General features: G+C 46.0%; 1 protein-coding gene across 7 annotated transcripts in view; it reads right to left on the bottom strand.

Moving 5' to 3' along the window:
* Slc8a3 (solute carrier family 8 member A3) overlaps window positions 1–27958 on the bottom strand; it is a 134551-nt gene that overhangs the window by 15769 nt on the left and 90824 nt on the right. For 3 of the 7 annotated variants that reach the window (XM_047541598.1, XM_047541600.1, XM_047541597.1), the window contains exon 3: window positions 3445–3551. In XM_047541598.1, the coding sequence (XP_047397554.1) occupies window positions 3445–3551 (107 nt within the window). Of the gene's footprint in view, window positions 1–972; window positions 1077–3444; window positions 3552–27958 lie in introns of those variants that run through there. The other 4 variants (XM_047541601.1, XM_047541603.1, XM_047541599.1 and 1 more) reach the window with 2 other exon arrangements.

Genomic DNA, 27958 nt, shown 5'->3' on the forward strand with positions numbered 1-27958 from the left:
GTTCATTTCCAGGACCTCCTGGTTGGGGAATCTTCACACCTGGACTTAACTTCTTTTCTCTTGCAGTCTATCATTTTTTTCTTTAAAACTTATATTATCCCAAAGTAGCCTGAATAAGGTACCCGACCTTGGGCTACGAAGAGGGGTAGAATGGGGTGGATAGGATGCTGAGGGGAGGAAGAGTAGCTCAGGATTCCAGGTTGCAGGATTGCCTCAGGAGCCAGCTCTCTCTCAGCGAGCGCTCAGAAACCTCTGACAACTGGTGTACCTCCCCATGCCACCATTGACCCAACTGGAATATAGCCAGATGACACACTTACCTCCATGAAGGGCAGAGGGGCCCATGGGCCACTCTTGCAAGTGAATAGCCTGCCAAGCATTCAATAGAGGTCGAGGAATGCAGCAGAAAACTGTCAAAGCATCATGGCAACATGAACCCCTATCCCCATCCCCAACCCTCCCACATTCAATCCTGGCTAGAAAGTGAGTGTGGCGGGGTGAGAAGGCAGGGAAGGGGCACAGGCATGCAGCACATCACATTCCTTTCTTTTCTGCTCCTCCCCACCCATCAGGGAGTCCTCCCCACAGGCTAAGGTATGGGGTGGGGTGCAGGGGGTAGTGGTAACTGGATGAGTATAGCAACACCCAGAAGTGACCCACTGGGGTAATGAGGAGTCGAGGCTGCTGTGCTGCCCAGAGGGCGGGAAAGGAGGACTTTGGAGATCAACTATGGCTAAGAAGGCAGAGATGGTACCGAAACAGGGTGAGAGCGAGAATACAGGAGGGAAAGAGAATTAAAAAGTCCACTGGCCAAAAGGAGAAAGGAGGAGAGGAGGAGGAGGACGAGGGAAGAAATGGGGGTGGGTGGGGGAGAACAAAATAGAGTTGGTTTTTCTTTTTGTTTTCTGGTTTTTTAAAATTTCTTGCTTTTTTGGTTTGTTGTTGTCGTTTTGTTTTTAAAGAATCTCACACCTGATATTCCACGTTCCATCCATTTCGGTTCACCAAGGGCAATGAAGAAATTCTCTTGCCTTTCGTATTCCTCCTCATCTACTATTTTAACCCTTATGGTTTTCCTGTAGGGACAACAAGAGAGAGAGTGTGTCGACTGGGTGGGCAGGTTGGTCGGTCACCTGGAGCATAGCCTTTAAAAATCATTCCCCATCACTCTTGGCACATGCAGCCCCGTCCCACCATGGTGGCCTTAGGTAGGACTATGGTGGATTGTGTGGTTCTCATATAAAAAAATGGTCTTGGCTTTTCTTGTCTCCTTGATCACAGTCGTTCTTGTGGGAAAGGCAGCCAGGAGGCCAGGAAAGGTGGGCAAAGGGAGGGAACCAGGAGGACAGGAAGGAATAGGGGAGGGAGATTGGGGACGATGGTGGGGAGGAGTCCTTTCAGGTCCTGCCGAGGGTTAGTAGGAGGTGAGTGGGGCAGCACATTCCAGAGGGTGTCACATGGTCACAGTGCCATTTCTTTTAGGCAGCAGGTCAACTACCTGCCAGCTGGGATGACCCAGAACCTTCCACAATAACAAATACATCCGTGGAACCCAGGGTTCGTGTCCCTTTTTTGTGTCCATACCCGCTTCTCACATGAATCTTTTAAAGAAAAATTTAAAAGGAAAGTATTTATGAGGAAGAGAGAGAGAGAGAGCAGGGGAAAGAAGGGAGGCAGAAGACTATGGTCTTTCTCATTCTTTCTCTGAGAGTGGACTTCTGCCAACGGGTGGAAACCAGAATAAATCAATGTTAACCATGATATGATACAGGAATCCATTATATTTACACCTCTATGGCATGGGTAACTGGATGAGTCTTAGGTCTGGCTTCCTAAATGCTGATTAACTTGGGTTTGAGGCACAAAGTGATGAGGTTTCTATTCGTCTCTGGCTATCCCAATGAGGCGTGTTGTCTTTCACAGGCATATCACTCAGGGAAGCAAAGTCTCTTGAAAGTCATTACCCTACAAGGACTGGCTTGACGCTAGCTCAGGCTCACCATCACCTGGAGAGGTTGGGTGTGTCTGTGTGGCTTCTCCTGGTCCTTCATGAAACCACAGTGGTGGTTAGTAGGTCCCAATAGTGAGCTGGAATTGTTATTTTCTGGGTTTATTTTGGGGCGAGGGGCTGTCGGTTAGGACCTAAGTGCTCTCAAATTGCAAAGAGAATGAATGAATGATGGCTTAGATGTGTCCTCAGCTCCTCTAATGTTCCTATGATATTCTAAAGACATGCCCTGCTTTGCTGCCAGTAAAGTAGTAAATTCATCTGAGTTGCTTGTTGGGCACAGGACTTGCTGTGCGTGTGTGCATGTGTGTGTTTCAAAAGTTCATCTTTGGTGACCTTTGGGGTCCTTTTTTGGACACCATTTCATACCTTGCTCAGTGAACCAAAGACAAAACTCACTGATTGTTGAGCCATTTGGGGGTAATTTCTCTCTTCTCCTTAGATATGGGGTCCTGGGACTATCTATAAGATGTGAGACTGTTTTTCTGCTACAGAAACTTTGCTATGGGATGGGAATGGGGAACTCTAGACCTGTGAGCCTGGCCCAGAGGGACATGATTGATGACTTGACCAAAGAATATTGCCCCCAAATCTAGTAGCTGCCTCCTCCATAGTATGGTCTAGATGGAAAGGATTTTCTGACCTGGTTAATGGAGGCCATGGGATATACAGGGTCATTTAAGTTGAAGGGGAAGGGCTCTGTTCACTCTGAGAAGTTCCATGGACTTGTTGGAGAAGTTTCCCTGCAGATGGGAATCTTCTCTCCCACTCTTCCAACTCTGCCTGCACACCTAGCTACTCTGAATGGGAAAGTAGAGTAAGGCAGTCTCTTCAACTGGTACTGGCACTTGCAGCTCAGTCAGGGTCCAGGAGAGAACTAAGCCTTGATAGTGGGATGTGGCAAGTCAGACGGTTCCTGAGGCCTGCTTTGGGAGTGGAATGAACCAAGATCCAAATACATTGATCTCAATTTCTTGGGACTCTCTGCTCAACCCTGAGAATAACTGCCCTTGTCAGCCTGTGCTCAGTCTCTTTCCTTGTGTTGTCTCCTGCCTGCTGCTCTGTGGCAGCCCTTTCTCTTTCCTGTATCCTGAGTCATTCAAGAGAGGCTGAGAATCCACATGCCATATTCCTGGGGCTGGGGTGGTGGGCTCTCTCTCTCCCTCCCTCTCCTCATCCTGGAAAAATTGCCATTGGTTCTTGAGCATCCCTCTTCTGGATAGCATGTGACAAGTTGGCAGGTGTTAGGAGAGAGCTGGGGGCAGAGAGAGGACAGAGAGAGGGAAAAGTGAAGAGAGAGCAGAAGAAGAAACAGGGAAAGTGACGCAGACAGGTAGAAGAAAGAAAAGGAGCAGGAGAGAAACGGGTTGGAGAAAGGAAGAAAGAGAAGAGGAGAGAAGAATGTTAATGTTAGTGTGGAGGACAGGGTACTACACCTTTCTGAAAACTCATATCCACCATGCGGGGGCCCATCATCTGAATGAAGTAATTCTTGTTTTTCTCATACGCCTCATCATCAATTACCTTGATGTGAATCGTTTTGCTGTGGATGGAAAAATAAGTATCATAAGCCAGGAGCTGAGGGGGGGGGGTGAACCAACCAGGAGAAAAAACAGGAAGAGAAGGCAACAGCAAAAAGATTCAGAGAAGTTCGAGTCCACCCCAACACCACAGAGGTAGTAGCATGGAAGAGAGCGGCTGCCCAGTGGCCTCCTCCAGCCTCAGTGGGTTCCTCCTGTGCTTCACGCGTAGCTTCACCGTAAGACCATACTCAAAGACTGGAGGGAGCTCAGGCTTGATGGTTAAAGACTCTGGGTTCTAATTGTGGATATGCTGTGTGATCTCAGACAATATATATTTTTTTCTTTTTTGGTACCAGGGATTGAACCCAGGGGCACCTAACCATTAAGCCACTTCCCTAGCCCTTTTTATTTTTTTAATTTTGAGACAGGGTCTCACTAAATTGCTGAGGTTGACTTCGAACTTGTGATCTTCTTGCCTTAGCCTCCCTAGCCACTGGGATTACAGGTATGCACCACCAGGCCTGGCTCAGATGAATAATCTAACTGATGTACAAATGGGGTGAACAATGATTATACCATCCCTGGGCAACAGTGAGCAATTGAATAATACACGGGAGATGTGTTCTAAGACCCCATAGGATACCTGAATCCATGGACAGTACCGAACCCTCTATATGCTATCCCTTTTCCCCCTATGCATACCCTATGCATCCCCCATGACAACGTTTAATTTATAAGTTAGGCACAACAAGAGATTAACAAGAACTAGTAAGAAAATAGAACAATTATAATAGTATAGAAAAGTCATTTAAAACTTATAAATTAATTTTTCTGGAATTTTCCCTTTGATATTTTTGGACTGCAGTTGATGGCAGGTGACTGAAAACATTGATAAGAGGGGGACTATTGTATATCCACAAAGCCTCAGGCCTTAGCACCACCCAGAATGCTGGTTTCCTTATCCCTCTTGTTTTGGGAACAAGGGAGAATTTTTTTTTTTTTAACTTTTAAAATCAGCTGATACTAATTTAAAAGATTTATTTTGTAGAAAGAGCAGGAAGGGAGGACAAATGGCCTGTGGGAAACTAGGCCTAAAAAGATCCAGATATTTTCCCCTTTCTATAGAGCCATGACAATCACAGGGGACTGGAGGGGGCGGGGGGCCGTTCCACACATGTCACACATTCTGCTGGTTCATGGCCGGCCTCAAAGACCACTGAGACTGTCTCCAAAAGAGCTCACAGGAGGGACACATGGGTGGGACCGTTAGCTCTAGGGCACCCCAGATTCCACGGAGTTCTTGTGACTCATACAATTACACTGCTCTGTATGTTGAAAAGCGGTGTTTTGTTCATGTGAACATTTAAAAATATAAACTGACTTTAAAACCCCTGATTTGTGTTTCTTCTCCTTTTTTAAAAATGCTAGTTGCTTTGGAAACAGAGGCAGGCCTGGGCCTCTCACCCCGTGTTCCTTCCTGACAGGACATTTCGGGACCAGACCCCAGTCAAGACATTTTGGCCTCTCCTGGAGGGTGTCCGATGTTGCTGACGGAGTGGGCGGTGCAGAGACCCCCACAGGAGCCCTGGCCTGCTGCCTGGTGCTTCCCCTTCCAGGCTCTGCTGTGCTGAGGCTTGGCCTTTCTTGGGACGGTGGAGGCCTTCAGCTCCTCCCTTCATTCTTATTAAAGTAGGAATATCTACAGTCCAACTTGGGTCGGCCTCTCTTTCCTGAGCATTCCCAAGTCACCATGAGCGCAGTGGTTGGATGTCTAAAGAGCCTCTGCTGTCTACACTGCTGACCCTGCAGACTCAGCTCTGGATCCAGCACTCCTCAGGTGAACGTAACAGCAATTACGAATCCAGCCTGACCCCTGCCGGCTGACCTCTTACAAAAGCAGACTCTAAGCCCTCGCCTCTTGCCAGGCCCAGTCACTGACCAACCCAAAGAGCCACCACAGAAAACGTGACTAGCAGCCTGGGAAAGCCACAACATTTTGTCCTCCCTCCTTCCAGGAGGTGGAGACCGAAGGCCAGGGTTGAAATCCCTCCACCATCCCTCACTAGCAGGGCAGCCTTGGGCATCTTGTCAAAGTTCTCCAAGTCTTATGCGTGAAATGGAATAACAGTGTCTAGGTCTCAGGGTTCTTAAGTGAGATAATGCACAGGAAGTTCTTGGCAGGATGTGTGTCCTGTTTAATAAATAGCAACTGTTACTACTAAGGGTAACAATGACCTCGGTTTGGTAGTTTAAGAGTAATATCAAAGAGGATCTTAACACCTTCAAGCCATTAAGTCAGGAAATAAGGGGCAATCAACAAAGCATTGGTGACCCGAGAGGTGGGACAGGCTGCAAATAGAAGTTGGGTCAACAAAGGTTGGAAAGAACGGGATGAGAGATCCGGGTGGCTGTCAGAGGGGTTTGGAGTGTGAAGAGTGGTAACAGAGAGCACCTCTCATGTTCTCTTAAAACCCAGCCTCTGCCCCGTCAGCGACAGGCTCTGGGAGGCCAGACCTCGTGTCACCCCACGCTGCATGATTTGTGCTTGGTTTAATTTTTGGTGAACAGACTATAGAAAAGGAGTCGCCATTAACTTCTTAGTGGAGGACAGAGGAAGGAGGACAGGCAGCGAGAGGAATTGCAGCTTGCGGGAGGAGCCTCCAGGTGGAAGGTGGGGTGAGCGGAGGGGGCAGCTGTGGGATGCCGCCGAGATCACTCACAGGGACAGCGGCACATCTGTTCTGATGGAAGGTGATACTCTGCCTGGAGGCCACAGAGAATAACTGAGGAAGTTCTTGCTGCTCACACAACCAGGTCAAAAAAGCATTTCACGAGTCACCAGCCAGGTCTTGCTTGAGATCTGTTCTCCCACTTGGGTGCACGGCACCCTCGTCTACCCAGGGACTCAGGCCTGAGCCTGGCATCACCCTGGCCTCCTTCTTTGGTTCATGCCTCTGCCCTGCTCCCACCCCACCCCCGCAGGTGCATGGACCAGCACCTGTCCCTCCTGGGTTTCCTGTCCCTGCCTTTGCTTTCTTTCTTCCGTCCTTCCCCATATTGCATTCAGTGTCAGGAGTTAAAAACAGCCCAGGTCCCGTGGGCGCCTGCAGGTGGAGTTAGTGCAGAGCCCCAGCCGGGACCTAGAGGGACCTGCAGGAGCCAGCGGACTTCATTCCTCAGCAGCTGCCCTTCCAGGGTCCCAGGCACGCCGCCCTTCCCACTCCTCGAATTGGGCCTAGCCCCCCTCAGAGCACGCCCCGGGGCTCACCCTTCCTCGGATCAGATCCGGGCTCACCCTCAGCCCTTGAGTCTCCTGGCAGACACCACCTCTTTGGGGAGGGCTTGCGTGGTCACGTACCTCACGGCCACACCCTCCCGCACAGGTCTGTCCCCTCATGTTACTCTGTTGGTTCCTCTCAGGGCATTGGTCACAACCCAAGTTAGCTGACTGGTTACTTGTTTACTGTCCATCTCTCCCCATTTGAGTGTGAGCTCTATGAGGACAGGGGACGTGTGTGAGTTATTCGTCACTACAGCTCCAGTGCCCAGCCGTGTCTGGCATGTAGGAGGCCCCCAGTCAGGGCTCTGAGTGACTATTGGTGAATTTCTAACATACCTGGGTTTTCATGAAATGAATCCACTCTGTCTTTTTGCAGGAAGAATATGTCATGAGAGTAAAAAATTATTTTGAAGGTTATTTTGATGACATGCCTAAAAATTCTTATTGGGACTATTGGCTGGAAGGTCAGTATCATTACCCTGGATACTCGGTTAACTTAACCGATGACATTTGTCCACTCTGCAGAAGATCCTTCCAACTATCAGGATCTAACTCATTGGTTCAGGTGGGGATGTTTGAATCCTTCATCCCAGTTCCTCCTTCCAGCTCAGTGGCTGTGACTAAATGGTCCTGGGGACAGATATCGCGGGCAGCTGCTCCTGAAGTCAGTAATGTTGTCAGTGACTGCAGGACCCCACCTGCCTCCCGGTGAGCTGCTGCTGAGGGAGGTGCCAAAGCATTAGTGTCTCCAGCTCAGACCTGGCTGTGCCTCTTGCACAGGAAGCCCCAGGAGATCTCCCACCAACAATCCAGAGGGATTGGGAAAAACACTCTGAGCAGCTGGCTGGTCTCGCAGAGCGCTCCTTTGCATCGAGGACATCCAATCGCATTAGGTTTCTGATCCTCAGCATGCTGCAAAGGGAGCGGTTAGTTCTCTTTAACTGTTGAGTTCCTTCAGAGTGAAAGGGAGAGGAAGCAGCATCTATCAGCTGAATGAGTGAATAACATATTGGATGAAGGCCCATGAATTTCACCATTTATGGAAAGAAAGAAATCTGGAAAAGAATTATAGATGGATAGCTATATAGTGTCTGGCTCCATGAGAATGACTTTTTCATTTCATCCTTATTTTGCCATATCAACATGGAAATTATTATTACTGCCTTTTTAAAGATGAGAAAAATGTTCAGACAGGTCAAGTAACTCATCCAGAGTCACACAGCTAGTAAGCAGTGAAGCTAGGTTCTAGCATATGTTCTCTATTTCCCTATAGTTTATTCCCTACAAGCAGGTGGATAACCTCTGAGTGCCAGGCCCAAGCTGCAGCCACCCCGGGGAACCAGAGTTAGTTCTCCCACTGAAATTCAGGCTCCCCTGGCAGTAACAAGTGAATCTATTCTTAGTTGTACTGTAAGGAGGAGGCTTCCAAACCCTTTGGTCCTCCCATGCTAGAAATAATCTCTAAACGCAGGCTGGACTTTGGACTCTGAGACCTCTTCCCTCATGATACCTTCTAAATGACTCTGCTGTGTCAACCTGGCTTCCTCTTATCACTAGTAAATTTGTCCTCACTGCTCCAGGCCAGTGGATACTTGCGAAGCTTCATGGACCTGAGGCAGCATGATGGAGGATGTGTCTGTGAGCCTTTCCAACAAGAGTCTAGAAACCTCACATTTTCATGTTGGGTTCTTTTTTCTGTCTCCTTTATCTTCCTGGTTAAGCATTCCCAGCCAGGTTTCTGACTGTGAACCTGGGCAGAGGTCATCACCCCACCAAACCCTGACAGCCCAATACTGATGCTCCCCTCACCCACCCACCCATCCATTCACCCACCCATCCATCTACCAATCATCCATCCATCCATCCATCCACCCCCATCCATCCATCCATCCATCCATCCATCCATTCACCCACCCATCCATCCACCAATCATCCATCCATCCATCCATCCATTCACCCACCCATCCATCCACCAATCATCCATCCATCCATCCATCCACCCCCATCCATCCATCCATCCATCCATCCATCCATTCACCCACCCATCCATCCACCAATCATCCATCCATCCATCCATCCATCCATTCACCCATCCATCCATTCATCCATTCACCCATCCACCCCCCATCCATCCATCCATCCATTCATCCACCCACCCATCCATCCACCAATCATTCATCCATCCATCCACCCATCCATCCATTCATCCATCCATCCATTCACCCACCCATCCATCCACCAGTCATCCATCCACCCATCCATCCATCCATTCACCCACCCATCCATCCATCCATCCATTTATCCACCCATCCACCCATCCATCCACCCATCCATCCATCCATCCACCCACCCATCCATCTATCCATCCACCCATCCATCCATCCATTCACCCACCCATCCATCCATCCATTTATCCATCCATCCATCCATCCATCCATCCATCCATCCATCCATTCACCCACCCATCCATCCATCCATCCATTTATCCACCCATCCACCCATCCATCCACCCATCCATCCATCCATCCACCCATCCATCCATCCATCCATCCATCCATCCATCCATCCATCCATTCACCCACCCATCCATCCATCCATCCATCCATTTATCCACCCATCCATCCATCCATCCATCCATCCATCCATCTACCCATCCCTCCATCCATCCATCCACCCACCCATCCATCCACCCACCTATCCATCCACCCATCTATCCACCCACCCATCCACCCATCCATCCACCAGTCATCCATCCATCCACCCATCCATCCATCCACCCACCCATCCATCTATTCATCCATCCACCCACCCATCCATCTATCCATCCATCAATCCACCCATCCATCCATCCATCCACCCACCCATCCATCTATCCATCCATCCATCCATTCACCCATCCATCCATCCATCCACCCACTCGTCCATCCACCCACCTATCCATCCATCCATCCATCCATCCATCCATTTATCCACCCATCCATCCATCTATCCACCCATCCATCCATCCATCCATCCACCCACCCATCCATCTATCCATCCATCCATCCATCCACCCACCCATCCATCTATCCATCCATCCATCCATCCACCCATCCATCCATCCATCCACCCACCCATCCATCCACCCACCTATCCATCCATCCATCCATCCACCCACCCATCCATCCATCCATCCATCCACCCACCCATCCATCCACCCATCTATCCATCCATCCATCCACCCACCATACATCCATCTTTGTGAATTCATTTTTTCAAAATTGTCCACGTAAACTCTATACTTTAATTCTTCTCATTGTGCTACAACATGTCATATCTCTTCTTACCTTGGAAGTTTGTTCTTCCTTCCTTCCTCCACTGGTTAATCTAACCACCCATCTATCTATTCCTTTCACTCTACAAGTAATTTATTAAGCACTTAATACATGTTGGGTGTAATTATCAAGAAGAAAAGATCCATTATGCCTTTGGAGAATCTTTCATGTAGTGGGAAGGTGAATAATTAATTAAGTAATAATTGTAAAATGTGGAAAGTATGATAGGGTAAGAGCGGAGCTGGGGGAGCACTTGGCCTAGAATCAGATCAGTGAAGCTTTCCAGGGTGAGGGATAATGAATCAGGGCTGAAGGCTGAGTGGAGTTGAGTTTGGTTTGGCCAGAAGGTGGAAAGTCTTCCAGAGAGAGGGGATGGTATGAACTTGCTGGTGGGAAAATGCATAATGGTTTCAAGGGAGTGACATGAGTTTAGTTTGGTCACAGCATCTGAGGAGTTTGGGATGTCCTGCTCTGTCCTCCACTATTCAGATCCACTAGCATCTCTAACACAGAGCCAAGGTATTGCCTAGGTCTCAGAGGATGTTCTTGCACATCAAACCCACATCCGTTAAGAATTAAAATAAGAATTTCCTACATTCTTATTGTTATGCTAAGTTAATCATGTACTGTCTGACGCATTTCCTGGTTGTTTCATGTATAATTACCTTGCCTCTTGAAAGAAGTTGCATTTCAGGGGCAAAGAAATCCTTCTTTGGTTCCTCTTCAGTGATGCCTACTGGATACATGGTCTGTGAATCGTCCATCCCGCTATTTGTCCATTCATTTCCCACCCTCTCATTACTCTTCAAAGACCAGCTCCTGCTCTCATGGAGTGTACAGTCTAGTGGTGTGTAAAGGGTTATCATATACACAGAAAATGTTTCCTTTGGTGCTTGTCCAGTATGTGTAAGACCCTGGGTTTGATCCCCAGTGCTGAAAAAAGAATGTGGTGTGTGTGTGTGTGTACACCTCTTTTCTTTCCCCTTTGTTTGTATGGAATTTCCATAGAAAGCAGGGGTCAATATTAAACTCATCATTATTTTAAAAATAATAAAACTTTAAACTTTATAATTACAAATCTTAAAAATTCAGTGTCTCTATGGGGGGAACCAACTTATTCACATTCCTTGGACAGTTCAAATAAGTCTTGACTTGGGTATACAACAAACTTAAGGAGGCTCATAAGCTTGACTATTTCTTCTGGCTACCAAGCAAAGATAAAAGCATGCGTCTGCACGTGGGCACACATGGGAAGCGAAGGTGCCCATCCACTGCCCTGTTGTGATCTCTCTGCTTGGACAAGAGTGCTCTCATCTCTTTGAGCTACAATAGAGATTTTTTTCTCCCTCTTTGCTGCTCCATGATGGAAATGCTTCATATTTCTGGTCATGTGTGTACATATGTGAATAGGGGTATGGTGGAGTGAGGGTTAGGAACATTCCAGTAGAATTTAGAAGGAGAATCAGGCCTTCTTAAAGGTAATCTCTATAGGGGTCATGCTGGTTAGTCTCAAAGGGGAATTAAATTCCTTATTTCCATAGCTGCGAGCCTACATAGGTTTCGGCTCTGTACACGACTTATGTACATCCTTATTTACATTTCTATTTACAGCCCTATTTGAGCCCCAAGTTTGCTCTGGCTCACCTTAAATGTGTGGGATGGGGGAGGACAGAAAGATTGACAGCTCCCATTCTCTCCTTCTTCTAAGTCAAGAGGAGAAGTAAAAAACACAAGTGATCTGGGAATAAATGGTTGCTGTGTCCTGAAATTGATGAATCCCCTTCTTGGAAAGGCAGTGAGAATAAGCCAGGAAATAATTTATTTAACAGTGTGTCAGGTCCCAGCACTGAAGAGAACAAGTGGCTGGTTATCTGATTCATGACTTTACAGATGCTGGGTCTCTGTCTTGCTTTGTCTCCTGCTGGGGATCTCATTTTTAAAGAATGATTTTGATCCAAACAGAGAAAAGAAAGTTTGTGTTGTTCAGACATAAAACTTCAGACCCAAGAAAACCTTCTAATAAGAAGAGAGAGGAGCTGGGTTTTAGTCATTTTTTTCGATGCTGTGCCTAAAGGACCCCAGCAGCACAATTGTAGAGGAGGAAGAGTTTATTTGAGGGCTCACGGTATCAGAGGTCTTAGTCCATGGAAGGCCAGCTCCGTTCCTCAGGGTTCGAGGTAAGGCTGAACATCATGATGGAGGGTGTGGCAGAGGAAGCAGCTCCCATAAGATCAGGAAGCAGGGAGAGCCACGCCCCAATTCCCACCTCCTCCAGCCACACCCTACCACTTCAATCAATCCCTATCAGGGGATTAAATCACTGATTGGGTTAAGACTCTCACAACCCAAATCATTTCTCCTCTGAACCTTCTTGCATTGTCTCACACTTGAGCTTTTGGGGGACACTTCACATCCAAACCATAACAAGCTGGCTCCACAGCACCTGAGTCAAACTCAGTCAAACCTTCCTGCTTTCCATCTTAATTCCCGGTCTACCTGGGCATTTACAAATTTCCTATTTCTGGTGGGTAATTTCTAGAGATCCCAGTGGGCAGTCAATTCAGGAAAGATTGTTGTGCCTGAGCCGGACAGAGAAAATCCTTCAATTAGAGACTCAACTACACAGACGATCAGCTGATTCTGTAGCCATTTCTTGACTGCACCAAGCAGGGGCCAAACTGAAGCAGAGCTGCAGTATTGAGCAACTGCCCTGGGCTCCATGCACACAGAAATGAATGAGAATGCTGCCCCAGGGGTTGTGCAAGACGGTGGCCCAGAGAGGTCCTGGATGAGATTACTGCATACAACTTGCATGTCAGTCATTTGAGATGCATTGAGTTTTGGGTCTCAAAAGGGTTGTCAGAAATTTCCCCCTGTGGGTCTTCTAAGCAACTTCCAGTTCACAGCTCTTCCCTTCTGGTCACTTATAATTATTATTATTATTTTGCATGACCTAGACACACAATGGGGCCCAGGCTGTCACAGAGTTGGAACAGAGGGCCCAAGTCCTAATTTCAGCTCAGCTAAAGAAGTGGAGTAGCTTCTGCTATAATGGGAGAATCTAGTCCACTGTTGGTTTTACTTGTTTTTAGTGCTCTTGGGAGGAGCACGGTAGGCAAACTTCTTGGGGAATAGAGTCTAAAAGCAGAAGCTGAGGATTTTCACAAGGGAGGGAAGTGGGGATGGAAATCATGTGACCTTTACACTCAAAGGTTTGACATTCTGATGGTCCACACAGAGGTTGTTACAAAGAATAGACAGTAAAAGATCAGGGCCAGGGCGAGGGTGAGAGGGCAGGGTGGGGGTGGGGAGGAGCATGTGCAAAAGATAAGGGAGCACCAACAAACTCAGCAATCAAGCTAAGTGACATTTTATGCAACGCTTGAAAAATCAGAATTGATGCCAAAAATCCACGATGGACAAATTGTCAACATTTTATGGAGACAAGTCCCCATCTGTACTTGGAACGCTTACCTCACCTAATCCAAGCCTCGGTTGACAGCTTTGCGATCTAATGGAGGGGACGCTGCTGCTCGGAAAAGACCTGGGCTTCAGCTCTGCGGCTGCTCCTTACTTGGCGGGGTTCTCCTAAGCCACCCACCCTCACTGAGCTCATATGAGAACAAGAGGCCGGTTTCTGTCTTGGAATTTTTACTGGTAATGATAGGAGCAAACCACAAACCTTGTTTATGGAAATTGCAGGTCTCACTCAGCAGTGTGTGTGTGTGTGTGTGTGTGTGTGTGTGTGTGTGTGTGTGTGTAACATGAATAAGGCTCCCAGGTCACACTGCAGAGCTAACCCTAACTAAGCCCCAAGCCTATGGTCCATCGCCACCCCAACTCCTCCCCGGCTCCTCCTCTTCTCTTCTCCACGAGGGGAGGTACCTGCCTCTGCTCAGAGTCCAGTTCTGCCCTGGCCCAGCTCTCCACTCTGCTCCCTCCTGGTGGGCAGTGGGGGGATGGTGGAGGGAGGCTGTGTTTGAGCTGTGCTTCTGAACAATGGCGGCCAGTCCTTCATGCTCTTCCTTCTGCCCACCCACCTTTGTCAGACGCGTGAGCCGCCTCCCTCCACTCCTCACGTGGTCCATCTCTCCTGGGACCCCTCCTCTGGTCCCCGCTCAAACCACTGTCACCACTCGCCTGGACTCAAGGCGAGGTAGGTCCTACTGCCCTGCGTCCATTCCTCTCATTCTGTTGCAATCTATTCCTTTCAGCAGCCAGAGGACTTTTTTGACTTTTAAAAGAAAATCCTAACGTGCTACTCTTCTGCGTCTACCACAGACAGGTTCCCACTGTGCTTGGAATACAATTGAAATTATAATCTAGCTGAGAAATTCTGAAATTTAACTTTGGCGTACTCAGAATCATCTGGAAGGCTTGATGGAACATAGACTGCCAGGTCTCATTCCAGCGTTCTCGATTCAGCAGGTCTGTCTGGGTGGGGCCTAAGAATGTGCATTTCTACCAAGTTCCCAGGTGCTGCCGCCCCTACTAGCCCCAGGCCCAGACTGACAACTGCTGATCAAGCCTGCCAAGATCAACCTTTCTTGCCTTCCTAGCACCTTCTACCATCTTTCTCCATTTACTCTGCCCTAGCCATACTTGCCTTCTTTCTATTTTCTTGAATGTGTTGACCTTATTCCTGCCCCGGGGCCTTTGCACCAGTTCTCTCTAGTCCCTGGAACTTTTCTTTTTCAGACATTCCCATAACCAGATTTTTATTTTTTATTTGCTCTAATTTGTTATACATGACAGTAGGATGCATTTTTACATTTTGATAGATCATACATAAATGGAGTATAATTTCTCATTTTTTCTGGTTATACATATTGTAGGATCACCTTGGTCATGCAGTCATATATGTACATGAGGTAATAATGTCTGTACTATCCTCAACCAGATTATTTTTAAATGTCCCAGCTTATATGCCACTTCCTAGTCTACCTAATCTGATTGGTGTTCCGGAAATTCTCCATGAAGTCATGCTATTTCACTTTTATCTTGTCTATTTGTTTATGTATGGTTGGTATCCTCCATCAGATCAAGAATCTCCATGAGAGCAGAAAACTTTTGTCTCATTTATCAGCACCTGGAATAGCCTCTGGTACTTAGACAGTGCCCGGTATATATTTGTCAGATGAATGAATGAATTGTGAATACTGGTAAGTGGCACAGGTAGAATCTGAACCAAGACTGTCTGACCACAGAACCCATGCTCCACAGTCACCAAGGGACACTGAGAGGGTTGCAGAGGTGCTGTTGGCTGGTCTCACTGATTCTGTTTTTGCACATGCTACTCTGTGGAGAGCATTGTATCGATCACTTTAATAGTTCCCTTTCTGTTCCTCAAACAAGTCTAAACTCCTTCTCCTGGCCTTCAAAACACGCAAGGAAGGAAACGCCTTGGCTAGAATTCTGGCTCTGCTGCCACGTCAAGTATTCAATAATGACTTTGGTTCAGAGTATCCTCCATTGTTCCTTCCTGTGACTGATGCTATGAAAATGATGACCCCCTCATATCCAGTGGCTACGAGCATTGGCCTTAGAATCAGAGGTATCCGTGGGCAGTACTTACAAGTTTTGGCAAATTATTTAATGAGGCTGTCTGCGAGCCTCAGTTTCCTCATCTGAAGATGTGTGCAATAATAAGGTTTACCCCATGGGGTTTTGAGAAGATTCAACATGATAACAGCATGGTAACTAGCAAAGAGCAAGCAGTCGTTAAGTGTCACTTAATTAGATGATGATCTACTTACATTATAACTGAAGCAAGCAAGAAAAGAATCATGCTTCCCCTGGTTCCTAGGGCAGGATCAGAAGAGGTTGAGATACTGGCAGTTTGACCAGTGGTGATTTGGGACCAGGCAGGGTATTTCCTCACCTTGATGGTATGGTCCGAGAATGAATTGCAGACAAAGGGGTGTGCCTTGGGAGGTCTTGAGCTTCCACAACATCATTCCTCGTTTTCATACCCTGCATACTGGCCTTCCCCTACCTTAGGAAGTCTGGAGATGGAGCCCATCATTCCCTCACACCTGCTGCCCCAATGTGAACCAAATGCCTTTCAAAGGTCAACCTTCCCTGGTACCCAACACTGTTTTCTCCTAGGTCTTAGTGCAGAGGCAGCTCATTTGCATATCTAAATCCCATTGGCTAGAGATAGACAGACCTTCGAGGGTCCATTTGATCTCCATGGGGGTATGTGTGGGAGAATCAATGGGATCTATTTGTACTCTTGAGGGCTCCTCAGCCTTGGATAAGGAGAAGGTAGTTCATGCACTAAATGGTCAGTGCCCACTCCATGCCCTTTTCTTTTTCCAGAGATGCCAGCATCTGATTTTGTAGTACCAGTTCCAAGTTGTCAATGTCCTTTCCCATGCTGCCTCAGCCTTAATGAATCCTCCTGAGCTCTGCTCCTTACTCTGCTGGGCCGAGTGAGGGCGTGGGATTGTCTGCTTCCCTTTAGAACACAGCTGCCCCTCCTCCCGTTTCCACCTCTCCACTCTGTCCAGGGGCAGAAGATGTGCAGTTAATACTCATTTCAAGCAAGACATTTACACATTCCTGTCCTATTGGAGGAATTCAAAGGAACTTGGGTTTATAGACGGGCGAGGATCTGCGGGTAGCAGGCAGCCCGGTTAAAAATCATGTTTGCTTATACTACACACCTGGGGGCTGCTGCCTTTCTGAGGACATTCAGGGCATGAAACAATCAGACAGAGTCATTCACCTGAGAAAGAAAGGCAGTGACTCTCTGAGGTGATAAAAAAATATAACGACAGTGACAATAATATAATACATTTTAAACCCTACATCTGCCTGGAGGGCCCTTAATCAAGGATTTCAAAGCACTTTCCCCAGATCTTGCCCATTCATCTTTCCCACATCCCTGGGAAATAGCTGGCAGGTAGGTAGCACAGCACTATAAATAGAGTACTGTATCATTATCTTTGATGTGAACACTATGTATTTAGACAGCATTTTCTCTGAAGAGCTCAAGAGCTCCGCACACGGTATATTATCTAATTCTAACTCATTCATACAACATCCCCCCATATTTGCTGCCTTGCAGGTAGTTTGGAAAGCTTTGGATCCACAGAAATTCACAACTCTAAGGCCTACTCTCTTCCCTCCCGCTCCTGCATAATTCACAGGCACTTCTTAGTGCTGTTCTTGCTGTCCTTGAATAGCCAATGCCACAGCCTGATCACCCGGTCCAGATATCACCATGATACAATCACCCTCGCACACGCATTCAACTTCATGTCAGTGACACCAAGGACTGGAAGAAAAAGACATAATAAATTTCCTAACTGCCAGGTTCCATGAGGATCTAGCTGCTGGATTTCAAAGCCTCACTTGAACAGCTATCAGATGGACTCTGCGATACTATGGAGACACGGGGGCGGGGGGGAACAGATCTGCAGCAAGCACTATCCATATTCACCTTGAAAATGCACATGACCTTGAAAACTGACCCAGGGGTTTCTTTGGTTTATAGGAGCTTCTATATTTCCATTCCACTGATATCACTAGGCAGGTGGTATTCTGGTATGGACTCACAGGATATGTCATAGTTGTAAGGAATCCGTCAACTGTGTAATCATCTTCTCATTTGTCTTCTTCACTGTTCTAAGTTCTGTGGGTAGAGGGCTGTACTTGCTTTATGTGTCTCTATAGCTCCAGAATTGAGCACGTGTCTGCTGCTTAATAAAAATACTCGAATGAATGAATGAGGGAATGAATGATGGTGGGAATCACAGCGAGCATTCTCTGGGTTAGGGCTTTTAATCATACCTTTTTGCACAGGTATAAGTTCCACTTTAGCATGGGATAATGCCCTGGCACACCCTGGGAACGGCAGCCTCACCAACCCTCATTCTCCTCAGCTCTGAGACACACAGGGGGTTGTTTAGGACAGCCATATTTAGTCTAGTATCATCTCATAATTTAGTTGAGCTCTAAACAAATCGTTTTTATGATCTGCTCAAAAAGCCCAGTATTCCCAGCAAAAGATGTCCCCTGCACCTGTCTACGGGGTATGAGGGGAAGAACAAAGAAATTCTGGGGGTAACAGAAGCTTGAGTTGAAGTCTTAGCTCTGTTGCTTACAGCTGTATGAACTTGGCTGCGTTCCTAACCTCTTTGAGCGGCTTTCTCTTCAGCAGTAATGTGGAGAACGTCCACATTGGGTGGTAGTGGAGGTTAAATGAGAAAGCCCAGGCAGCAGGCTCGGTGAATGACTGTTCCTTTCCTTCCTTCTCTCCTTGACCCCTTCCTTTGACTCATCCTCCCTTCTGGCGGCCAGTTATCCTTTGGATGCTTCTAGCTGTCACCCCATAGGTTTTAGGCTCCATGCTGGAAGTGTGGAGACGCAGACTATATTTAGATGCCTTAGTTCTTTTATATTTTACACCACTGTGTTGCTATGGTGATGGTGGAACAGGAAGGGGGAGGACAGCTGGAAAGTAAGGATGGGACTCAGCCATGGAGATCAGTGGCTCTGGCTGTGGACTGTTCTAGCAAACTGGTCCTCTTCAAGGATCCTTACCTGTGCATTCCATCAAGAGATGCCGTAAGGAGAAAGGAGAGGTGTTGGCTGGCAAAAGCGCTTAAGAAGAAGGGAGATAAAGAGAATGGACTCTGAAAACGGCTCACTCTGCTGGCCCAGATGCAGCCTCACCCCCGGAGCCTTTCTCCAGTGGCTTCTCTATCAATCAAGTCAGGCGACAGCAAATGGGTTTGGGTAGAAAAATGGCATTAGTTTTGTTGGAGTTTGGAAGATGTTCAGATCAGAGTCCTCAGGAAGAAAGTCACATCTCTGCACCACGGTACAGACTTGTCATGGATTCAGTCCACAGGGACAACCAAAGTCGCACAAGGGCAGAAAGGAAAAGGTTCCTTTAATTGTATACTTGCTGGATGTGAATGTGGGCAGGCAGGCTCCACGTTGATGGCAAAAACCTACACTGTAAAATGATCCAGTGTTCCTGAGGCTGTTAGACATCATTTCATCAAGTCCTCAGAACAGCCTGGTGAAGTAGGATTATCTTTTCATGAGGAACTGACACAGAGTTGGCAACTTGCCCAATGTCACACAGCTGGTAAATAGCTGAGAATTGAACTCAGGCCACCTGGACTCCAAATCCAATGTTCTTTCCAGTATTTCAATCACTACCAAAAACAACTTTTTTTTTTTTTTTTTTAAAGCTAAAGATAATTTATGTGGAGAAAGTGTGTAGTGAAATATAACCAACAAAGCAGAGGAAAACAGAGCTGCTGCAATGGACGTGGAGGGTCCTGCTAAGACAATTCCTCCTCCCACCTCACCTGCATGAAGAGAGTTCTAAGCCACTTCTCAAAGGGTGGCTGGTGAAGCACCATATTAGAAACAGCTGGGGTGACCATGACATGCTGATTCCCAGGTCACGGGCCCAGATTTCAATACAGTAGATCTAGGGTACAAGAAACTAGGAGATATTGATAAATACTAATTTAACTGGGGGTAACCTAGCAACATTGGGTCAGAAAACTGGAGATAGAACATAATTGCATCACCTATGTATTTTCCTACCTGATTCCTCACTTATAGCAGCCAGAGACAATGCACTGCAAAGCCATCTGGCTGGAGTGTTGTGTAGAGCTTTCCAACTGCCCTCTGGGACTCGATCTAGGTGGGGAGGCCGCAGGGTCCAGAGGAGGCCACAACCATTTCCAGGACTCGGCAGAGTCATCATTGTGCCTAATGGGGCAGATGTTCGTGGGAGGAGGCTCTGCAGGGAGGGCAGAGGGGCAGGTGCCATACTCAAGAGCATCAAAGGGGTATTTATCATGTGAAAAGTCCTAACAGAGAGTGTGAGGTTTGGACTGAAAATGTATTCACTGGCCAAGCACAAAGTCTGAAAAGGTGCAGGGAGGTGTATGCTTGATTTCTCATTCACCAAAGGGTTGAAAGGCCCAGACCACAAAGAAAGGAGATTTGGATATTTCTGTTGAAGGCAGCAGTCAGATTGGACCTAGATTTTTGGAGTGCCCCTAAATTCTGATGGCCTTATGCTGATCCCCTCTCTTATAAACAATAAATTGCTGTGCTTTACTCAAATAAGTCATTTAATCCTCCCCAGAACCCCAGAAGCTGCTATAAGCACGCCTATACTGGAGATAAGGACACTGAGGCTATTAGAAGTTAAATAATTTTGCCTAACATCACCAAGCCAGAAAGCGAGAGAACCAGAATTTGATCTCAGTGATCTGAGTCTAGGGTTCACGAATACTTTTACCCCAAACTAACCCATAAAATAAGTGTAGATCGTTCCAATAAGTTCCTATGATGAAAATTTTAAACTATTGAATTCTTTCAATTTTTTCCCCCTAGTTTGGGATGGGGGAAATGACCCTGCTTAGGATGCTTTTGGGTAATCCAGCTGCAGGTGGTAGAAGGAAATCTCCAAGAAGTCTATTTTTCCCCCAATTTTCTCCTTTGCTTCTTCCTACTTCCTCAGGAGATTACATTTTTCAAAGTTGTTTTTTAAATCAAGTTTTATTATGACAACTAAGGACTATGACGGATTTATGATGTAAGTCCTGCCTCCAAGGCAGAGCTGAGATCCCACCTCCTCCAGAAGCCTTCCCCTGTGACTCTGCCTGTGGGCCTTCTTCTTCCTCCAAACCTGGTCTCATTTCCAGTCTGTAGCTACCACTTGCACCCAGCTCCCCAGGACCTCTCTCCTTTCTCATGCTCACTGTCCTGTGAGCCCCACGGGGACATGGCCATATAATATACTTGTTTGGTTCTCCAGCATTCGTCAGAGTGTAGTTAGCTTAAACCATTGAGCTTTCCATCTGGGAACAGGAAGTTGAACCAAAGGGAAAATAAAATCGAGAGGTCAATAACCCTTTGTATTTGCACTGGGCTCTTCTGTTTATGGCATCATTTCATTTTATCTTCACAACAGCTCAGAGGTGTTAATGTAGTTCTGCTCACTCCCATTTGAGGGCTGTGATAATTGAGACCCTGAGGTGTCAAGGAATCTGCCCACATTCACACAGCAGGTAAGTGGCACAGCTCAGATTAGGCCCATGTCTTCAGAAAAGGAGACCCTACTGCCTACAAGTCTCATCCCACCCATACCTAGGCATTCTGAAGGTAGCCAAATAAGAGTAAGAAGATGGTCCATTTTAATGGACCAGTGTATCACCCTGTAGGAGGGAAGGTAGAAGAGACAGAGATCTTGCAGACAGACTCATCTATGTTTGAGTCATGACTCTGCCACTTATAGCTAGATGACATTGTATGGTGGTGGGGTGTGGGAGGAATCACTATACCAAGCAAGCCTCTATTTTCTCACCTTTGAAGGGATGATGTGAGGTTTAAGTGAGATACTCTCCTGCAAATGGCTTGGCATAAATCACTCGAAGTATACTCATAGCTAAGTGCTTGTTGACAACAACACTGGTATTAATCACTGAATCTGTTTTAATTAGAAGATCCTGAATAAGAGCACATCATCTTGGTTATTTTCCAAGATGGAGGCCGTATCCTATAGGCTTAGACATCGCCTCTATGTAGTAAACTTTTCTATTTCCTGAAAGTGGCCCTGTGGTTGCTTTTTTAGCATGCCCTCCATTAAGAGAAGTTTCAGTGCTTGCTGTTGTCAAACTTCCTGGGCTTGAGGATAGAAATCCTGTAAGTGGGTGGTTATCTTATCTTTTCACCCTGCTGGTCATTATTCAGCCAAGCTTAACACATTTTCGTCTTTTCATTTTTTCCTCACACTCTGTCTAGTCAAGTTTCTAAAGAAGCAAACTTGTCATTGAAGCAATCAGACAGAGTACTTAGCATTTTCCTCACATGCACACACTTTCAAAGTACTTTTCCATCTCTCTCCAACATGCAGTCTCTCGGGGCAGCGTGGTGTCCAGGCGCACAGCATGAAGACAGGAGAAAATGGAATGCCTTCTGGAATGGCTGTATGCCTGATGGAGAACCAGAGAATGTTCACCGAGGAAGGGCAGACATGGGATTGGGGAGGGAAGGGCAGGACCTGTCTCAACTCAGAAAACTGGACTGGACTTCAGGGTCTGGAGAGCCCTGGATCTTCAGGTTCCTAGAATTCCATTTACACAATGGCACTTAAGTTCTTGATATGGGAGACTGAGTGGTGGAGGGGTCAAGTGCAATGATGGAGGAGAAAGATACTTGAGGAAGGCTTACGTACTGTTTGTACAGTGGCCATTGGAAGGAAAGACAAGGCTAAGCGAGCCAGTTGGACAGGGATAGGAAAGGGTGAATGACTTCCTGGACTTCAGAAATTCAATTCCATTTGGAAATTGTTACTGCATTTCCTTGGGCAGAGTATGTGCTAAGCATTAGGGGCTGAAGGGGTTAAAAAGACAGATATGTTGTTCTTTGCACCAAAGACTTTAACATGTCATGGATTACAAATATTGAAAAATAGTGACTGCGTGACCAAATTCATAGCCCGTTGATGACAGTTTGTCCCTGAGCTCTAGTCTTGGAAAGCAGAGTAGACTGGTGGTATCCTATTTCCTTACAGACTAAAATGAAACACAGCAACACACACAAAAACCATATATAAGTAATAATACACATATTGGCAGATCACAATGTCCTCTTTCCTTCCACACATTCTCTCTGGACTCTAATGGTATTGACATGAGGTGAAACACTGACCAGCTTGTAGACAGCACTGTTGGTAGTTCAAATTGGTTACACTGTGGTGTGATGTCCAGATCTGGGGCCTTTCTCTCTTTAACCCAACCCACTTCCCTCCTGCATTGACCCACATTGACTGAATCCCTACCATATGCCCAGTACTGTGTGTGGTCCCTAGTCAATGTCAGGCATCCTAATAAGAGGCTATGCTACGCAGAGATGAATAAAACACGTTCCTGCTCTTCAGCAATTCACAGTCCAATGGGAAAGGCAGAAGTGAGCAGATATTTATACTGAAAACTCAGTCTGATTTATGAAACTGGGAAGGACTGCAAAGACCAAAGTTCCTAAATGTCCTATGCCACATATCACTTAATAATAGCAATGGTTAATACTTGTGTGTCATTTAATATGTTCCAGGAACTATTATAGTGCTTTTCATGTATTAATTCATCAAGACCCCACAACCCAATAGGGTAGGAACTATTGTTACCCCTCTTTTACAGATTATAAAACTAAGGCCCAGGGAGGTTAAGTCACTTGCTGAAGGTCACAAAGTTAATAGATGACAGAATAGTTGATGAAACAAAGGGAGGCTGTGAGTTCAATGGATAAAGAAAAGGTGGTATATATACACAATGGAGTATTACTCAGCCTTAAAGAAGAATGAAATTATGGCATTTGCCAGTAAATGGATGGAACTGGAGACTAGCTAAATCCAAAACACCAAAGGACAAATGTTTTCTCTGATGCCAATGCTAATTCACAATAAAGGGTTGGGGGCTAGGGAAGAATAGAGGTATTTTGGATTAGCCAGAGGGGAGTGAAAAGAGGGGAGGGGTTCTGGGGGTAGGAAGGATAGTAGAATGAATGGAACATTAATATCCTATATGCATATACAACTGCATGGCTGGTGTGATCCTACATCATGTACAACCAGAAGAAAGAGAAGTTATACTCCATTAATGTATGATGTGTCCAAATGCATTCCACTGTCATGTATAACCAATCAGAACAAATTAAAAAATGATAAAAAGGAGGTGGTGGACACTACCACAACCTCCCGGTCTCCCTGGCTTCTTCACAATCAGCATTTATTGCAGTTCCTTATGTTCCAGACCCTGCTAATTGCTTTAAACAAATCTCATCTAATTCTTATTACAATTCTCTACGAGACAGGTGCTAAGGTTACCTCTATTTTACAGAAAAGGGAACTGAGAATCAGGGGAAATTAGTGATATATCCAAAGTTGCACAAAGAAGTGAAATAAAGCTGGGATTCCAGTCCAGCTTAGTCTGACTTCAGGTCCAAATCTTTTTTTTTTTTTTTTTTTTTTTTTTTTTTTTTGACCTGCATTTCTTCTTTCTGTGTGATGGGTTCTCTTTTGCTGGAATCTCAAGAACAGTAGGATTAGTATTTTTAGTTCCCTTCGCCTACTACCAGCCGGGCCAAACCCTTTGCTCTGGACATGTGTTTGTATCCACGTTTTGTTGAGATGGATCAAACTCTATAAATCATACACCCATAAATCTGCCAGCACTGATCTGGGGTGCTGGATGGGTGGGTGGGGGGGAAGTTAGAGGTATCTGAAAATGAGCTGCTTTGGCTCCAAAGGCTGTGACTGACTGCAGCCAGGGGACCCCTGATGATGTCACTTTGCACAAGAACCACTACCCAAAACACAGGTCTCACGGTCAAGGAAACAAATTCTCCAAGAATCTCCAGTGGTCTGACATATTTTTTGTAATTACTACAATTGACCAAAGGGAAAAATACTTCAGGATCATTCCCATCTCCAAATGTCTTGGCCAAAGTCCAGGCTAGAGTGTTATTGGATAACCATCATAAAAAAGAGAAAAGAATGAGAGTTTAATGTGAAGAATAAGGAGGAGGTGACCAGGCACTCAGAAGGAGGACAGGCTTCCTCCAGAGGCTCTTGAGTTGCTGGGCAACTCCCACATCTCCTCAAACTTCCCAGAATGCCAGGTGCATGGTGCACACCTGTAATCTCAGAGGCCCTGGAGGCTGAGGCAGGAGGATCTTGAGTTCAAAACCAGCCTCAGTAACTTAGCAAGGCACTAAGCAACTCAATGAGACCCTGTCTTCAAATAAAATACAAAAAAGGGCTGGGGATGTGGCTCAGTGGCTAAGTACCCCTGAGTTCAATCCACTGTAAAAAAAAAAAAAAAAAAACTTCCCAGAAATTGGCTGTTGACACACATTATCTATTGATGGCTTGGCAGTCATATAAACATTGTCTGTCAATGACCACAGGGGCTTGTGTCCAACAGGTTTAAACATTTGCCACTCAATCTCACTTATCTTCATTTTTTTTGGGTATTGCTGTGCTGCTCTTAAAAAAATCTTAAGAGCTACTCTCTTCCCCTTTTTCTGTCTTAAGCAATTACTCTCTATCAAATATTCAACTCCAGTTTCTAGAAAAATCACTTGAACTGCCATTCACAATTTCAGTTCTTAGGTAAATCAAACAAATTCAAAACAATTGCTTCAAGAACTAAAAGGGAAAAAAAATCAGCACCTTCTCTTGTATGCTCTTTGCTTTGTGGGATTTGAGCTCCATGTACCATCTGTCATTTCTACTTTATAAAAGATACACGTGGACAGAACTTTGAAGCCCATGTCAAATAGGAAATTAACGAACCAGTCTTCTAAATATTCATGGCGCATCTAAATACGTAAGGAAATGTACTAGAAACTGATGAAGTATAAATTGGATTCTCTATCCATCAAGAGATTGCAACTTAAGTGCATAATACTATTTTGTACGTGTGGTGCTGGGGATGGAACCCAGGGCCTTATGGGTGGCGGGCGAGCACTCCACCACTGAGCAACATCTGCAGCCAACATAAGTGCACAATAGATTTGATGGGTAGAGAAGGGTTGGGTGTTACAGGAAGTGCAGAGCGAGTGGAAGGAATGATCACCTGGCAGATATTAAAATGTCCTTGGAAGACCTGAGACGGGACTGATCGTTAGGAATATGGATGGTTCAGGCGGTTGAGATGGGCAGAAGATTATGATTGCCGGGCTGACAGACAGCCTGCTTAGGGAAGAGTGTTCTTCCCTAAGAGCACTCAGCAGATAATGGGTTGGTCCCTCTGACCAGAGGAGAAGGGTTATGGGGGCAAGCAATGAGATGTTCATCTGGTTGGTGACATTCTGAGACCCAACAAAGCCTCTCCACCAGATAGTGATCCCTCGGGAACAGAATTCCTCAAGGTAGGTGTTTTGGGGAAGTTCCAGCCCACCCGTTCCCTATGGATGCAGATTGATTTAGAAGCAGATCCCCCAGAGCTGTGTCAACTGGGGACAGTTCTGTCCTTCCTGCTGTCTTCAGGTAGTGACTCTTTCCCCACCAGGCAATGAACCCTTCTCCTGCTGCTTTCTGCCACTCTTCTGACATCTGAGTCACTTGCCTCAACAGTGATGGCTTTGGTACCTGGCTCACAGTCCTCCTGCCAGCATCCTGGATGACGTTAGTGCCCGAGATGACTAATTAAAACTCCTTGGTCCTCAGTCCCTCATCTTTTCATTTTAAATGACTTTACCTCCACTTCAGCCATCCACTCTCAAGTCCACACCTTGAGCCTTACCACCTGGAACCTTCAGGCTACCAAATGCGAACATCCCATGGCTGAACTTCCCATCTTCTTCACCAGAGCTGCCTGTCCTCCTTCATGCTCCATTCTGGTTGAGGATACCACACCATTCATTCATTCTTGCATGCTGGTCCCTTCTCTGTACTACCTCACTTCCAGTCAGGCACCTGATTCTGCTGCTGCTACCTGCATATGACTTGTGAAAACACTTTCTCCTTTTCCTTCCCTGCTAACACTCTCATGTCCTGGTCACTGGTAGTCTCTGGCCTGGATTCTGGTTAACTGTCTCCTAACCCATCTCCCTGGTCCACTCAACTTCATTCTCCCCATCTGTTCAAGTTACAAATCTCCTTATGCCTGCCCTTCCCTGCAGACTTTCCAATGGGTCTTCATTGTCCTCCAAACTTGGTAGCATGTTGTAAAGAAGCTTTCTCTTTTTGTTGTTCCTAGAATACTGTCACTTTTCCTTTTTCTTGCTCAGCTCCCGCACATTGTCCAGATCTCAGACTCCTTCTTGGAGAAGCTTTTTCCAACCTCCTTAGAGGAGTGGGGTGACCCCTGCCCCAGGTCTCCCCATAGCACACTGTGTCTCTGTGATGACACTTTCCACACTCAGTTGAAATTGCTACTGAGGAGCCTACATCCAGCACCTTGAACAGGTTCCAGAACGTGGCAGGAGCTCATAAACATGAAATGAATGAATGAAAAGCAAAGTGAGAGAGAGAGAGAGACAGAGAGAGAGAGAGAGAGAGAGAGGTTTTGAATGAAAAAAGGTGGGTACGACAAAGTAAAAGATAAATTTAAGGTTTCACACAGAGGGAAAGAGGTCATGGAGCAATGGATAGAGAGGGGGACTTTCAGAAGAGAAGGAGCCAGTTTTGAAAGGGATCCTTTCAAGTTGGGCATACCAACTTGGAGAATGAGTAGACATGAGGAACCAAAAGCCAGGAGGCACATACTCGGAACATGTACACAAAGAAAATACCTTTAAATCCTTCTACGTAGAGGATTTTTTCGATGTGGAATGTTCAGAGAGGGAAGCAGTGGACCAAGGCTTCTATATGTAGGAAGTTTTATCAGTTATCCAGAAAATTCAGCTAAATGAGATTTTTTCCCCTTGATTTTCTAGATAATTGTCTCCATTTGTTGTTGTTGTTGTTTTTCCATATGAGAACTGGACACATCCATGGGGTACCCTGTGATATTCCCACTCGTATATAATACACAGTGGTCAGATGAGGGTGATTTGCATATCCATCTCCTCAAATATTTATCATTTCTTTGTCTTGGGAACATTTAAAATCTTCTTGCTATTTTGAAATACACAATAAGTTTTTTTAACTAGTCTGCATTGTTTTTGATTTTGAAGAGATCTGCTGGAATGATTTTTCCTCTAACTACTCTTTCTCTTTTATTGGACATATTTTGCTAACTCCAGCTGTTAATTATCTCACCACACAATCAAGCCATTGTGGCTCCTGTTTGCTGTTTTCGTGCAGCATGATGCTTGTTTTCCAATCGACTCGCATTGTTTTCCC

Source organism: Sciurus carolinensis, chromosome 2 (assembly GCF_902686445.1).
Source record: "Sciurus carolinensis chromosome 2, mSciCar1.2, whole genome shotgun sequence".
Lineage (NCBI taxonomy): Eukaryota > Metazoa > Chordata > Mammalia > Rodentia > Sciuridae > Sciurus > Sciurus carolinensis.